The sequence below is a fragment of the Rhincodon typus genome, chromosome 16, assembly GCF_021869965.1.
Source record: "Rhincodon typus isolate 14 chromosome 16, sRhiTyp1.1, whole genome shotgun sequence".
Taxonomy (NCBI): Eukaryota; Metazoa; Chordata; class Chondrichthyes; order Orectolobiformes; family Rhincodontidae; genus Rhincodon; species Rhincodon typus.
The window spans coordinates 26673185-26689814 of record NC_063347.1 but is presented as its reverse complement, the minus strand read 5'-3'; the positions used below and the strand labels follow the sequence as shown (position 1 = coordinate 26689814).

The 16630-nt window shown below is 40.4% G+C and overlaps 1 protein-coding gene across 1 annotated transcript in view; it reads left to right on the top strand.

Moving 5' to 3' along the window:
• The window catches only part of chdh (choline dehydrogenase), a 70467-nt gene that overhangs the window by 40263 nt on the left and 13574 nt on the right, over nucleotides 1-16630 (top strand). Inside the window, exons 4-5 of the mRNA XM_048606723.1 lie at nucleotides 12611-12740; nucleotides 12864-13060. Of these exons, the coding sequence (XP_048462680.1) occupies nucleotides 12611-12740; nucleotides 12864-13060 (327 nt within the window). The remainder of the gene's footprint in view (nucleotides 1-12610; nucleotides 12741-12863; nucleotides 13061-16630) is intronic.

The following is a 16630-nucleotide window of genomic DNA, read 5'->3' as shown; positions in this document are numbered from 1 at the left end:
CTTTTTTAAAAATTGATGCACGAGATGTCGATGTCACTGGCTAGGCCCGTATTTATTGCTCATCCTTAATTGTTCAGAGGGCAGTTAAAGAGTCAGTCATATTGATGTGAATCTGGAGTCACATGTAGGCCAGGCCAGGTAGGGATGGCAGTTTAATTCCCTAAAAGACATTACTGAACCAGATGGGTTTCTGTGACAACTGTCAACAGTTTCCTGGTCATCACTAGACTCTTAATTCCAGAGTTTTATTGCTGGGGTGGGATTCAAACCTGGGTTTCCAGAATATTGCTTGTTCTCTGGCTTAACAGTCTAGCGATAATACCACCGCCTCCTCCTAACATACCTATAGAAGTTGTTAAAGTCGGTTTTTATGTTTTTTGTTAAGGTTATTCCCATATTAAATTTTCTCTTTTTTAATATCTTTCTTGGTCTTTTGCAGAATTCCAAAATCTTTCCAATCCACATGCTTGCCAGTTTTTAACAACGTTAGAAGTTTTCTCCTTCGTCTAATATAACCCTTGATTTCTTGCACAGTACTGTATCTAAAATACCCTGTTCTCCTTTTGTTCCTCAATGTGCTGCTCTGAGGAAAATATCTTGCATATATTCAAAGAATCCTCTGTGACAATTGTACTAAGTAGTTTTACCTATTTACCATAGTCTATTGAAATCTGTCACTGATACACTCATCTGTGGCTAACTAATTCATACTGTGATTTGTATTATCATTGATGCTTGGTAAGCTATGAACGATGCACACCAAAGTTTTCTGCTTCTTTCTGTCTCTTAGTTCCACCTGAACATATTCTGCATCTTAAAACTTCAGAACTCGGGTCGTATCTTTAGAAGTGCCTTTTGTAATTAACGAAGCTACTCCATCACCTTTACCCAGCTTACTGTTCTTCCTGAATGTTATGTACCCTTAGATATTCATGTCTCAGCCTTGGTTTCCTTGTAGCCGTGTCTCTGTAATAAGTATGAGTGTGTAGAAATCAATTTCTATTTCAGCTGTCAATTCATGTGAGTTATTGTGCATATTGTTGACGTTCAGATACAGAGTTCTTAATTCAGTTTTTTTAAGCTGTTTTTGTTACCTCTGGTCCTTTTTGCTGACACGCTGTAATGTTTGCAGTCATTGACCCTCCCTAACATCTTCTGATTATTTTTACCTTTATTGCTACTTTTATCTATAGCCGTGCCTTTAATTTGCCCAGTCTTCCCCTTCATAATTCCTTACTCTTTCTATTTAGTTAAAGCCCCCTCTACTTCCCTAGCTTTATCACTCATTAGCACACTACCCTCAGCATAGTTCAATTGAAATCCATCCCAACAGTACAGCTCCATCTTTCCAAAGCTCTGGTGTCAGTGTCTCACAAATTGGAGTCCACTTCTCCCACATCTGTCTTTGAGTAGTGCACTCAATTCACTAACCTTCTTTACATCATCTCACTGAGCCTGTGGCTCAGGTATGAATATCCCACCTGATAGTAATACTGGTCATGTCAGATCCCAGAGGGAAACCTAGTGTGAAAAACCATAAGTTTTACTTCTGGAATTTGTTTACCATAATGGTCAGTTACTGAACATATTCATGAGAGGCTACTGATGTACTTGTTAAAAAAGAATATCCAAGTTTGCTACACTTAAAAGAAAATAAAATGAACTCTTTTATGCTAGATAAGAACTAGTTGAAGCAATCTTATTACAAATATCAGAAGCAAAGATTCAACCCTTTTAACACAACCTTACAGATATACAAACCTCTGTGAAGGGTCAACAAACAGGAAGCTCGAAGAACACAGCAAGCCAGGCAGCATCTGGAGGAAAGAAGAAGACAATGTCTCGGGTATTAGTCGTCTCCAGGACTGGATGTGGGGACAGGGGGAGCTGCAGATAAAGACAGGTGGAGGGGGGGAGGGTAGCAGAATGGTGGTGATAGATGACATTCCACTCCCAAACATCCCGGATGTCCGCCTTTTTCTCACAAAATTCTTTTTCCCCCTCTGTCATCCAGATAGCCCTCTACCGCGCCTCCTCCATTCCCTGCTCGACAGCTCTAAACCACCCCCCTCTCCAAACATAATAAAGATAGGGTTCCCCATGTCCTCACTTTCCACTCTACCAGCCTCTGCATCCAATGTATCATCCTCAGATACTTCCGCCAATTCCAATTAGACCCCACCATCCAGCGCATCTACCACTCCCCACCCTCTCTGCCTTCTGCAATGACCATTCCCTTCGCCACTCCTTAATTCGTGCCATACTCCCCACCAACCACTCCAACTTGCCCGGTCCTTTCCCCGTAACCGTAAAAGATGCAACACCTGCCCACACACCACCTCCCTCACCTCCATCCAGGGCCCTAAACGGTACTTCCAGGTGAAACAGAGTTTCACCTGCAATTCCTGCAACCTAGTCTGATGCATCCAGTGCTCCCGATGTGGTCTTTTCTACATCAGTGAGACCAAATATAGATAAGGTGACCATTTCGCTGAGCATCTTTGCCTGGCTCGAAACGTCCAGCCTAATATCCAGGTCACTGCCCATTTCAGCCCCCCCCCCAACATGTCCATCCTTGTCCACCCCAGTGTCGCAGTGAATCAGATTGCAAATTTGAGGAACAACACCTTATCTTCTGCCTGGGCACCCTACAGCCCAGAGCATTTAAGATTGAGTTCTCTAATTTCAAATAACCTTTCATCCAGTCCTAAAGAAGGGTCAAACCTGAAACGTGGATTTCTCCTTTCCTCCAGACGCTGCCTGGCTTGCGGTATTCTTCCAGCCTCCTGTTTGTCTACCTTAGATTCCAGCATCTGCAATTTTTTTGTCTCTAACTCAGTGAAGGGTCACCCTGTTTCTACTTTACAGTTCCTTATTAAGTGGGCGTTATTGAAATTGATTTTGGCAAACTCCTGCATTCACTGTCGTTAACTATTTCTTTAGTTAATTCTCTTCCTGAACCCCTTAAACAACAGCTAACGCAGCTCATTTATTTCTAAAAATGTGTTCCTTAAACCCACTACACAATTTTCTGTTTCTGGAACTTTTTTCTTACTGATATTAATACAGACAGTCAGGACTTTTGTTTCTTCTGCCTGCACTGTTTTGGAGACAGCTATTTTTAATTCTATTTCCCTTTCCATTACTCTTTTTATATTTCTCTTCTCTTGTCCATTCAACTTTTCTTACATCCAACTTTCTTTCTATTTATCTCTTGTTTTTTCTTCTTGTTTTCTTTTGATTTCAATTCGAATATTTTCCTCCATTTCTAACCAAATTTGAACTAATTGTAGTGATGGCACATCAATTTCATGTTTCCTGCCTTTTAATTTTAATCATTCAATGATCACTTCAAGTATCTTATCTATACAAGATCTCGCTTTAATTTCTGCCATCAGTTTGCCTTCTACCTCTCTCTGTGTAGCCTTAGCCAAAGATTTAAAATAATTCACTGTTGCATTTTATATTCCTGGAAAAGTCTTAACAACAGTCAATGCCATTCTGAAAAATCAGTCTGTGGGACATACTTCATAACAATTCGCCAGGTATTTTCCATTCGATACTTCAAATTATTTTCAAAGATTGACAAATCCCTCTTAAATTCAATAAATTTCAATCCCAAAGGAGCTCCACTTTGTTATGATCCCAGCTAGTGATAATACAGGGAATTCAGATCCAAAACTGAAGAGCTAGCAAGAACTGCAGATTCTGGAGTCCGAGATCACACAGTGTAGAGCTGGAGGAACACAGCGGGCCAGGCAGCATCAGCCCTAGCCCCAACCCCATCCCTCCTCCCTCTATTTATTTCCCAGCTCCTTTCCCCCTCCCCACTTCTGAAGAAGGGTCCCGACCCAAGATCCAAAACTGAAGCCTGGTTACATAGACCATAAGTTTTATTTTTGTAATTTTTACATATCATTGTAGTCAGTCACTGAACATATTTACAAGAGGCTTCCAATGTATCTTAATAAAAAAAGGTCAATAAAAAATAACTCTTTCACATTGTACAAAAATAATTGAAATAATCTTATTACACATATCAGAGGTATAGATTCAACCTTTTTGCCCTCAAAAGTTTCAGAAGCTCAAATGTCAATAAAGCATCACCCTGTTTCCATTTTAAATTTCTTTTCAGTGAGTATGCCTGTAATTGTTTTCTGTTTGGTAAACTTCTGCATTCACTCATTTTTGTTTTAGTTTATGACTCTTGCTGAGAATCTTAACCAAACTAGTAATGCAGCTTACTATTTCTTAAAAAAGGGGTTCCCTAAACTCTTCTTCCAAGGCTTTCTGTTTCTGGAGATTTCTGTTATTGACATTAATCTGCACAGAATTTATTTTCTTCTACCCTGCCGGTTTTGGAGATTACTAAACTGCCCTGCTGCTATTGTAGGTCTTTTGCTTTCTGTATGACCTACTTCTCTCTCTCTGGAAAAAAAACCTCCATACTCAATGACCTTCTGGGTATTTCTGCCTTTCTAAAAACACATTTTTTGTCTCTCTTACCATGGTCCACACGGCACTTAACAATTCACCTCCATGGATTGAAAAGCCTCATTTAAAAGTATATAAACAGATTTTCTGACAACCCAGAATCACTCTGAATTCAAAACTGAAACCAAAATGATGACCCTTTCTTAGTTTTCTCAATCTAGACAAACCAAATGAAACTTAAACCAAACATGGTTCTGTCCACTTTAGAACTTAAATTTCTAAATAATACGAACTTTGAACCATGAACCTTGAATCATGAACTTTCTTAACACAGCAATCATCCAGACATTATTGACTTTGAGGTTCTGCCTTTGAGTTGCTCCTCATACTGCCTTTGCATGAACCTCTTTCATAGTCTTACCGAAGACATGGTAACAACTTGGACCATGACAGCTGGATTCTCCCCCTCTCATGTAGTGTCCTCACCTACCCTGCACAAATATCCTGAACCCTAGCACTGGACAGGCAACACAGTCATTTTTTTAGGTTCTAACTCTTAGGTGCAGAGAATAGTTTCTACCGTCCTGTCTGTATTGTTCCTTACTTCCAGTACATTTCTTTTAACATTAGTGTTTGAATGGCTTTCTGCACCACCATGCCATGATCTGCCAGCTCATCTGTACTATAGCCTTCACTTTTGTCCATGCCAGCTGCAAGAATATTGAATCTGTTGGACAATTGCAAGGGCTGAGACTCCTTACTTCCAGTTTCTTGTCCCCCTTGCCTGCCTGACTCACAGTCACACCCTCCTATCTCTGGCTATTGACAAAATCAAACAAAGCTATCCTAAGGGATGTGACTGAATTATGGAACAAAAAGACCAGGTAACTTGCCTCTTCCTATGTTTGAAATTTAGCTTCCAGCTCAAAAACTTTGAGTTGAAGCTCCTTCAGCTGCAAACATTTATCTGCAGTGTGGTTGCCATGGATTGCTGTGGCATCTAGTAACTCCTATATGCTGCAATCATGTCACATCATCTCTCCTGCCTTATTTGCTGTGTTATTTAAATTTGTACATTTATTTCAATTAGGTTATAGTTCCTCTCAACTAGCTTCTGACTTCACACTGTACACTGAAGCAGCACTCAAGTTATTTTGTACAAGAACTACGGCACGGTGGCTCAGTGGTTAGCACTGCTCCCTCTTAGCACCAGGGACCCGGGTTCGATTCCATTCTTGGGCGACTGTCTGTATGGAGTTTGCACATGTTCCGTGTCTGCGTGGGATTCCTCTGGGTGCTCCGGTTTCCACCCACAGTCCAAAGACGTGCAGGCTAGCTGGACTGGCATGCTAAATTGCCCATAGTGTACATTGGGTGGGTTATAGGGATGCGTCTGGGTGGGATGCTCTGAGGGTCGGTGTGGACTTGTTGGTCTAAAGGGCCTGTTTCCACACTGTAGGGATTCTGAGATACTTCTGATTTCCCCTTCATTTTACCTTCTTTTAATAAGTGCTAAGATCTAAAATATAGAAAGATAAAATAGTTTCAGGGATTTTTGTTCACTCCTTATCTATCATTGCATGTACTCTTGGAAAAGATAATATGTTATGACAGACTTTAGTACTAGTGAAAGTACAAAGTAGCATTATTGTAGTGCCTCATTTGTTTTTGTGTTTCTTCCAATTCATGAACAAAGAGTCATTGTTTTGTAATGACCATATAACAATTTGTTTTCCAAACTATATGTAGATCACTGGAATGTTTATGGAAATTCCTTGTTTATTCAGATATAGAAAATAATGTTGATGTCTTACTTTTTCTTGGAATTGCTAATAGAAAATTATTTTTGCTTCATTTGCGGTGGGCAGGATTTTCCTCTGCCAAGAAGTGGCAAGAAAGGCAAATAATTGGTTCAGTTAGTACTGGTGAGGTAGCTGCTCCTTCCTACCTCAGCTGTGAAGTTCTGGACAGGAAGAGCCATGGGAGACGTTCCTGATCTGCAACAAATAACGATCCTTAGGTGATCAATTAAAGGCCATTTAAGAGCCTCGACCACTAACTGGTCTAATTACCTACCTTACCAATAGGCCAGAGGAATGGCTGCTTTCCTGATAGAGAAACCAGGACAGCTTGTGTGTCAGGTTGGGACAAGAGGTCCCCTATTTGCCTAAATCTGTGAGAAGTTGAAGGTACTGATGACGGGAAGGGGTGTGGCAGCTGAAATGTACTCCCTGTCCTTGATTCTGACTACATGTCTCACTGTGAATGGCCTTCAGTGAAGCTCTCCACTCACTGTGGCAGCTGGCCTCTGATCCTGGCTGAACAGGATTTCATTGACAAGGCTCCTAGTAGACAGAGAAACTTGCTGCACAGCACTTGTGTGTGGATGGTTGGACCTTGATCTGGTTGGCTTCCTCAGTAGCAGGATTGGGCAATTGTGGGAAGGATTAGCTGCTAATAAAAACGTCATCCCACACCTTGTGCAGTCAGCACTAAATCTCACCCATAATTTTAAAATTTCCCACTTATCTGTTGTTAGATATATTTTAATCAACCTGTTCAGAGATGTTATTTTACACCACTGGAGCAGGTATGACTAGAACCCAGGTTTTCTAGTTCAGAGGTAGAGACACTAAGACTACACCTCGAGAGCTTACTTAGCTGTTAATGATTGGGTTGATACACAGCTCACCTGCATTTTTGCAACTGCAGCTAAGGACAAGCAATGAATGCTGGCCCAGCCAATGATGTCCACATCCCACAAGTGAATAAAAAGTAAAATTTCACACCTTTTAAGAGATGCAGGTGGTCCCCGATTTATGAATGTCCAGCTTACAAACATGATCCCACACACAAATGTAATTACAAAGACCCGACATACAAACATGCCTATACTTATGAACAGCTGCTTTAAATTGTCCTGCATCATGTTCCGACTTGTGCACATATCAACTTCCAAATGGACCCCAGAATGGAACCCGTTCACAACCCAGAGACTGCCTGTTTAGTCTTACAGCCAAAGTAAATTGTCTCACACTTCCTCACATCAGAGTCTAGCTGACATCTTGTTGCCCACTCACTTAACCTGGCAGCATCTCTTTGCAGCCTGGCTGCGTCCATCTCATGTAAATGGCTGAATCAGTTTGACATACATACGTAGAACCGCTTGTGATGCACCCTAGGCAGGAGCTGGGCAAGAACAATTTCATAATGTGTACTTTAGGGCGGCACGGTGGCTCAGTGGTTAGCACTGCTGCCTCACAGCACCAGGGACCCGGGTTCGATTCCACCTTTGGGTGACTGTCTGCGTGGAGTTTGTACATTCTCCTTGTGTCTGTGTGGGTTTCTTCCGGGTGCTCTGGTTTCCTCCCGCCGTCCAAAGATGTGCAGGGTAGGTGGATTGGCCATGCTAAATTGCCCATAATGTTCAGGGATGTGTAGATTAGGGGGATCAGTCTGGGTGGGATGCTCTGAGGGTCAGTGTGGACTTGTTAGGCCGAAGGGCCTGTTTCCACACTGCAGGGATTCTATGAAAAAAAATACATACTGCAAGATCCACATTGCCTCCCCCGAGTCCTCAATTCTCTGTGGAATTCAACTTGTCCAAACATGTTTTTGCTCCTGTCTTTTCAAGTATCTTCAACACTTTGAAGTTGAGAGGAGTAGAAAGTTAATGTTATTATATTCATTTTATGATATGAACAGGTGTAGTGTGAGGCAATTTCAGGGATTAATGTTCAGTAGCCCAAAGAATGCCTGAGCAAAGATCAACTCAATATTGGGCCATGAGTTTATTCTGATATCTGCAGCGGCCACAGATGCATTTTTTTAACCTATTTTTCCTAATCAACCTGTTCAGAAATATTATTATACACTTCTGGAGCAGGTGTGACTTGAACCCAGGCATGTCAGTCTGGAGTAGGGACACTACCATTGCGCCACAAGAATGCCCTTAAAAATGGCAATTTCCATCCTTAGAGGACACTAATGAACCAGGTGGGTTTTTCCCCCCAACAATCGACAATTAGCCACAGATATTAGGTCATTCCTTAGCTGAAACACTTAATGAGGAGAAATTGGGCTGGTCTAAGCAGAGATGTCAGGCCTCCTCTGCTTGGGTTTGCATGAGTGCAGCCTAGCAAATAGCTGCACCAAACTAATGAGTCAATCGGAAGAAGCAGGAATCCTGCCCATGGTGAAATCATAGATGATAGGAGGCTGCTTTGCTGAGGCGCAATACTTAAATTTGAGCCTATTTTTGACCATCTGGTTGGAGTGGATACTCCATGTTCTTCTGATACTGAAAAACATGCCTTGACGAACATTCACACCAGAATCATCATCTCATCAATGCCATTTCTTCTCAACTATCTGTGAAGAGCTTTTTGGTCCTATTGAATTTGTATATACTTTTTACACAACGGGATAGGCGTAGAAAAATCTACTTATGTGTGAGCCCAAATCATGCGGCATTAATATAAGCAGAGGAAATTCAGAAGAAACTTCTATATGCAGGGTGTGCTTAGGATAGAACTTGTCGTATTGGCTAATAATTGTTAACAGTTCTCTACCTTCATTTTCTATAGCCCTCCTTCACATCCACTTGCTCCCGAACCATTCTCTTGGCCACAGGTGAGGTCCCAGAGGACTGGAGAATAGCCAGTGTTGTCCCATTGTTTAAGAAGGGTAATAGGGATAATCTTGGAAAGTACAGGCATGTGAGTCTCACGTTGGTGGTAGGGAAATTATTGGAAAAGATTCTCAGGGACAAGATCTATATGCATTTAGAAGCAAATGGACCTACCAGCAATAGACAGCATGGTTTTGTGTGTGGGAGGTCATGCCTCACTAACATGATCAAGTTTTTTGAGGAGGTGACGAACATGATTAATGAAGGAAAAGCGGTCAATGTTGTTTACATAGACTTCAGTAAAGCCTTTGACAAGGCTCCTCATGGCAAGCTGGGACAAAAGGTGAAGTTACATGACATCAGGGGTGAGCTGACAATATGGATTCAGAACTGGATTAGTCATAGGAGACAGAGGGTAGCGATAGAAGGATGCTTTTTGGAATGGAGGGTTGTGACTAGTGGTGTTCCATAGGGATTAGTGCTGGGATCTCTGCTGTTCGTGATCTACGTAAACGATTTGGATGAAAACGTAGCTGACCTAAATAGTCAGTTTGTGGACGATACAAAGATTGGTGGAGTTGCAGATAGCGAGGATGATTGTCAGAGGATATAGCGGGATACAGATCAGTTGGAGGCATGGGCAGAAAAATGGCAGATAAGGTTTAATCCGGGCAAATGTGAGGTGACGCATTTTGGAAGGTCAGGTACAGGTGGAAATTATACAGTGAATGGCAGAACCCTTTGGAGTATTGATGTGTGGAGGTCCACAGATCACTGAAAGTGGCATCGCAGGTAGATAAGGTAGTGAAAAAGGCTTAAAGCATGCTTGCTTTCACTGAAAGGGGCATTGAGTATTAGGATAGACAAGTTATGCTGCAGCTTTATAGAACTTTAGTTAGGCCACACTTGGAATATTGCATACAGTTCTGGTCAGTACAATACCAGAAGGATGTGGATGCGTTGGAGAGGGTATAGAAAAGGTTTACCAGGATGTTGCCTGGTATGGAGAATTTTAGCTATGAAGAAAGGTTGGATAGATTGGGTTTGTTTTCACTGGAACACGGGAGGTTGAGGGCTGACCTGATCGATGTTTATAAGATTGTGAATGGCATGGATAGCGTGGAAAGTATGAGGCTTTTTCCCAGGATGGAGGGGTCAATTACTAGGGGACACAGATTCAAGATGCGAGGGGGTAAGTTTTAAAGAGATGTGCGAGGCAAGTATTTCCCCTCAAAGGGTGGGGTGAGAGCCTGGAACACGTTGCCAGGGGAGGTGGTGGAGGCAGACGCAACAGCAGCATTCAACGAGCATCTGGACGAATAAATGAATAGAAAGGGAATAGAGGGATATGGATCCTGTAAATGAAGACAGTTTTAGTATGGAAGAGCAAAATGTGTCAATGCAGGCTTGGAGGGCTGAAGGGCCTGTTCCCGTGCTGTATTATTCTTTGTTCTTTTCTTTGTATTCCATGAGGATCTATCTTTGTCCTTTGCTCATTTCTCATCAGTATACTGTTCCTTTGTGTTTTCATGCAAGAGCACATTATCAGTTTCCACATGTGCAGTACAGACTCTCAGCGTGACTTCAATGCCAGCTCTCTTGACCACTCATCATAAGTTGCTGCTCTGTTAAATGAAGCCATTATCTTCAGTCACTGGTATGAACTTTGTTCTCTGCTTTGTACTCACTGTCCGAGGCTGCACCAGACTATTTGTCATGTTGGTGTTATATATGATTCCAAGCAGTATTACCAATTATATATCTGCAATCACTATAACTGCTGATTTCCAACTCTTAACAAAAAATTGCCCAACTCCACGATTGCCCCAGCTCATTCACTGATGAAACCCTCATGCACATTTGTTGTCTTATAGGCTTGACTACAACATTGCATTCCTGGCCAGCTTCCCATATTTTAACCTCTGTAAATTTAAGGTCACCCAAAACTCTGCTTCCCAAGTCCTTACTCACACCAACTTTCATTCACCTGTCACCCCTGTGCTCAATTGGCTGCTGATTGAACAACACTTAATTTTTAAAATTTTCAAACTTAAACCTGAACAGCTAAAGTGTGTGTTGAAGAATATGCCTCCATTCTGATAAACTGGGAATTATTTAATGTAGTGGTTGGGAGGATTGCTTTGGTAAGATGTTGTGAACTGTTGTTAAAATCCAGCCAAGTTTCAAGAATATTTATAATATCTCAATGTGATTTCAACTTAACAGAAAAGCAAATCCAGATCTTAGAAGCAATCTTAGAAACCATCTTTTTGTTGATGGTTATCGCTATTCAAGCTCTGGGTTTTAAGATAAATGTTACATTTTGTGTCTTCTCTAAAATGCAAGCACAGAAGAAAATAATTGAAGACAGAATTATGACACACGTGCAGTGTTTTCATGTTTTCAAAATAAATTGTAATTACTGTAGTCTGTGTTACAAAGGATTACTTAGTCTTCCCTGCACACCTTGTCTAATTATATTGGAATCTTGAGAACTTAAGATGGGTATTCGTCAAGTAAGCTACTTCGTTCAAAGAGTGTTAACAGTCTTCTATTGTGAATTCAACTCCACACATTCAATCTCTGAAATAACTCCTTAGTCTTAAAGCTATTCTATATGTCATTGGTGTCTTCATGTCATTTGCAGAAAACGTTCTCTCCACTCTCTGCAATATTTAATCATCTCAACAGCCTAAATCTCGGTATTCAGGGATTTGGGCCAAATGCAGTATGTGGAGTGAGTCCACAGATCAACCATGATCTCATTGAATGGTGGAACAGGTTTGAGGGGTTGAATGGCTTGCTGCTGATCCTATGTTTGGTGCTCATAATTTATTTGCTTCCACAGTGGGGAAATGAAACGCAGACTGGATGACTGCTTTGCGGAATACTTATGCTTTGTCTGTAAAAATGATCCCAAGCTTACAGTTACCTGCCACTTCAACATAGAACAGTGTTCCCATGCCAATATTTCTGCTTCAGTTTGCTGCAGTGCTCCAGTGAGGATCAACGCAAGCTGGAGGACAGCACCTCATCTTTTGCATAGGTACCTTCCAGCCTTCAGGTTTCAACATTTGAGTTTCAAAATTTCACTGTAATTTTTTCCATGTTTGTTAACTAACCCCACATGCCTAGGTCCTGTTTTGTATGGGTTGCTTCCAGCACAGCCAACATTTTCAACCATTTACACTTCCTGTTAACATCCCATCAAACATTAATTGCTCCCTCAGCTTATTATCAGTAATTTCTTTGTTTGCCTATCCCTTTATTTGCCCTCTCTGTATCTCACTCTCTCTCTCTGGGCACTGTCGCCATGTACACCATTCACCCCCTGTGCCACCAACCCCATCATCAGCATAAATGTCACTGTTTCCCAGCTATTTTCAGTTCTGGTGAGGGGTCACTGGACTCAAAACGTTAACTTTGTTTCTTTCTACAGATGCTGCCAGACCTGCTGAGTTTCTCCAGCCCTTTTTGTTTAGGTGAAGTAGTGTTGTGAATTCAGGTTTCTGGTAATAATTGATTAGTTTATGTTTATCTTTGTAGGTCTATGCCAAGAAAGAAGTGATCCTAAGTGGAGGCTCAATTAACTCACCCCAGCTTCTTATGTTATCTGGCATTGGCAATGCAGATGACCTTAAAGCATTGGGAATTCCTGTTGTTTGCCACCGTCCTGGTAATAATTTAAGCATTCAGAAAGAAACAAAGTATTAATTTAGCTAATTTGATCCAGTTTGTGCTCTGATATTGTTGTAGTTGGGTAATTAAAATGGTTTTAATTAAACTGCCTTATTCTTAGGTGTGGGCCAGAATCTGCAAGACCATCTAGAATTGTATGTACAACAACAATGCACTGAACCTATTACTCTGTACCAATCTCAAAAACCATTCAAGATGATCAGGATTGGCCTGGAATGGCTTTGGAAATTCACAGGTAGAATTTTGTTACCTTCTAATAATTTGGACCTTGAAATAAACATCAATACTTCAGGATCATAGGAGCATGAGTAGGTCAGTTAACCCAATGAGATTGTTTTATAATTCAGTGTCCCAACAGCAATCCCAGAATGGAGCAACCCATCAACAAAAATAATCAATGTTTCATCATTCAAAAACTTCAAGACCCAGCTTTAAATTTTCAGTTAAAATTTTTCATTATCGGAATTACCATACCAGCAAGTCATGCCTGGTTTTGTTAGTACTATCTGTTTAAATGTTGGCAGAATATGGATATTAGTTTGTGATGCTGACACAGTTAAAGCAGAAGCAGAATGAGATCGTGCCTTATTGGCAACCTAACTCCATATTACCTGCCATTGCCCCGTGTCCCTTAATACCTTTGGATAACACAAATAAATCAATTCCTTAAACTTAAATTTTATAGTTGGACTAGTGTCAGTTGTTGTTCATGAAAGAGTGTTACAAGCTTCTACCACCATTTGTGTTAAGAATTCTTCCTAATTTTGTTCGTAAATGGTGGCAGTGATTCTTACGCTATTTCCCCAAGTCTTAATCTCCCAAATTAGTGCAAATAGTTTCTCTCTGTCTAGCCTTTGTGTTCATATCCTGAAAACTTTGATTAAGAAACTACAGTTGTGCTGAGTTTACCTGCCACTATTCATCTCCTTTTGGAAAACTAGCAGGTCTTAGATAGATAGGGGATGGAGGTGCAAATTATGCATGACATGTCAGCAAGAGCACATTTAATGGGCTTTCACACCATATCTTATGTTGCAAGATCATTTTGTTCATTGTGTGTTGCATGTTTTCTATCTGTTAATTACCAATAATTTTGAAGCTGAGCCAAAAATTATTGGGCTTATTTTCACATCTGTGTTACTCTGAATTAATATTACAGATGATACAAAACCATTTATTGCCTGTTGAGAGTATGAGCGATGCACTGGTTTTCATTCAGTGGTGGCAAAGAGTTACTGTTTGACTTGGGGAGTCTGGTGAGGTCGTTGACAAGGAAAGTTAGTTGCGGTCAGCATTTACTTATCTGTTTTTCTTGGTAAAGTGATAGAATTGATGAAGTCATTTGAAGCACCACAAAACCTGGTGTGCCAGAAGATTTTTGTTCTCAGACATGTAACTGAAATCAGTGTTACTGTCTTGATTTTACCAAAAAATTTCCGCAATAGATGAAGTTAACATTCAGATCAGAAACTGACTCCGCTGTGATATCAGCAATCCATTCTCCTACTCATCCTGTTATATGTGCTCTCTGTGCTATTGTTCACTACAAGGTAGAATGGAAGGTAAGGATCTATGTTGGACTATTGTCTAGTGTGATATAGGAAAGCCACTTGATAGTCCTAACAGTAAGGGATTTTTGTCCTAAACAAAATGTAGTTTAGTACATGTTAGCAAGTATGACCAAATTACACTAATGTGATAGTCATTGTTACAGAGACTGTGAGGAAGATCCAGGTCATACTCCTTCCCTTGATTTCCTACTACTGTAGTGGTGCCTCATGATGCTTACTTGTTATTGTAACAACACTTTAAGTCCTTCACTTAATATCATTTTCCCAGCCTGAAAATCTGTGCCAGTTTTAAAGTTTTCCTTTGCCCTCTCGGGATTTAATTTTGCTGTCACAGTTTCCAATGCCTGTTCACTCTCTGACTGAACACCAACTTGAGACTGCTCCTACGAGAGTTCCAAATTTTGTCCTGCTGCTGCATCTTTCTTGCCAGATCTGAAATGCTTACTCTATTGACTGTGGATTCTGTCTTGTTGAATCTTCCCACAGTTTTCTTCTGTCAGGTTCTTGTAATGTCTCTTGCGTCTGCTGTCTGCACAAGCAGCCTATTTAAAGTTATGTCTGATGAATCTATGACCTCTATTACTGCCAGTGTTGTCAGAGGCAGCTGAATGGAATCCACATTGCTGTCACCATGCCATATGAGCCAACAGTACCAATGTTCGCTGTGTTGTGAGTGTTTTCTGTAATATTATTTTCTGCCACCATCCACTTTCAGGGTAAGGATTGATCTTGGTCTGCCTGGTGCTGCATGGTATACAAAAACCACCTGTTAGTCTAATGAGAAGAGGCTCTTGTCTTAAATATGATGTAGTTCATTGCATGACAGCAACTATGAACAAGTTACATTGATAGACATTGTTTCAGAGATGATGAAAAGATTCAAATGGTAAGGTCTTGATCCTTTCAATCTCAAGTTGTTTTCTCCATAAGCCCATATGATATCATCATGCACTTAGATGTTTAAGGCACTCCTGAGCATTAGCTCTTTCAGATCCCTATGCTCTTAGACAACAGCTCCCAATTTCCTATTACTTGTTTTTCACTTGGTAATGTAGTTTAAGATTATCTCCAGATTTTCTTTTGAATGCTGACTTGCATATTTTTCTGTTGCTCAAAAAGACATTTTTTGTTTAATCTAGATAGATCAGCCTTGTATTCCCTTTTACCTCAACTTTTAGATGAAGCTGAGTAATATGATTAGGAGTGTTTCATTGTGGACTGCTATATCAAATTGCCAATTGTTAAAATCTTGATGCTTGTTCTAATTTAGGAAGATTATGGAAGAGTCTTTTCCCTCAGTGATCTATTGATAGTTCTTGTGAACAGATCTTGGTACAGACTTTTATTTTGGGTATCTGATAAGTCTGGTATTGGTGATGTGATTGTAGTGACCATCTGAGGTGAAGAGAAGACAACAGTAGATACCTTTTGACAGAGTTATATTGTTGGCTAGTTGCTGAGTGGCTACACTGATGAATTTATACCAGACTTTAGAATTCATTGTTCCTGATTTACAATTAATAATTAACTTAAGAACTCAGTTCAAAGAAGTTAAATTTGAAGATGATATCAAACTAGGATGGCAATTAATTCTGATGAATGTGCTGAGGAACTACAAAGGGAATTAGAAAGTTATGTAAATAAATGATACAATAACATTGAAATTTAATGCATACAAACCTAAGTAATTGATAATCCTGACAAACAGCAATCTGGACTTCTATAGCATCTTTATTGTAGTAAGACTGTAGAGCTTAGTAAGAAGTGTTCTTTCAGGCATACGACGCACTAAACTGCAAAGTTAGTAAAGATTCAGAAAATTAATCCAAACTAAGCCAGAAGAGTTGTGCAAGGATTATGGGATAGAAAATCATTTGCACTACTAAACAAGAGCAAATTGGATGGGCAGAATGATCATTGGAGCAGTTAGACCTGAATTCCACTTGACTCAGACCTCATTTTAAAGTCTGCCAAGTTAGATACCTGTTGTGTATTTCTCAAAAATAAGCAAAAGAATTTCAGGCTGTTAAGTATGTAAAAGTCTTCAGGTGTGTCCTGACAGAAGGGGGCAAGATCAGGAGGAGGCTAAGCTATGAATGCTCTTCCTGACTTCGCATTATGTTAAATTTTAAAATGATTTATATTTGAAATTTACGTGGTTCTGTGGCATCTTGCCAAAAGTCCCTTTAAAGATGCAACGGGGCAGGCATTAAGGCATGTTACAGATGTATTGAACACAGCAGGCCAAGCAGCATCATAGGAGCAGAAAGGCTGACGTTTCGGGCCTAGACCCTTC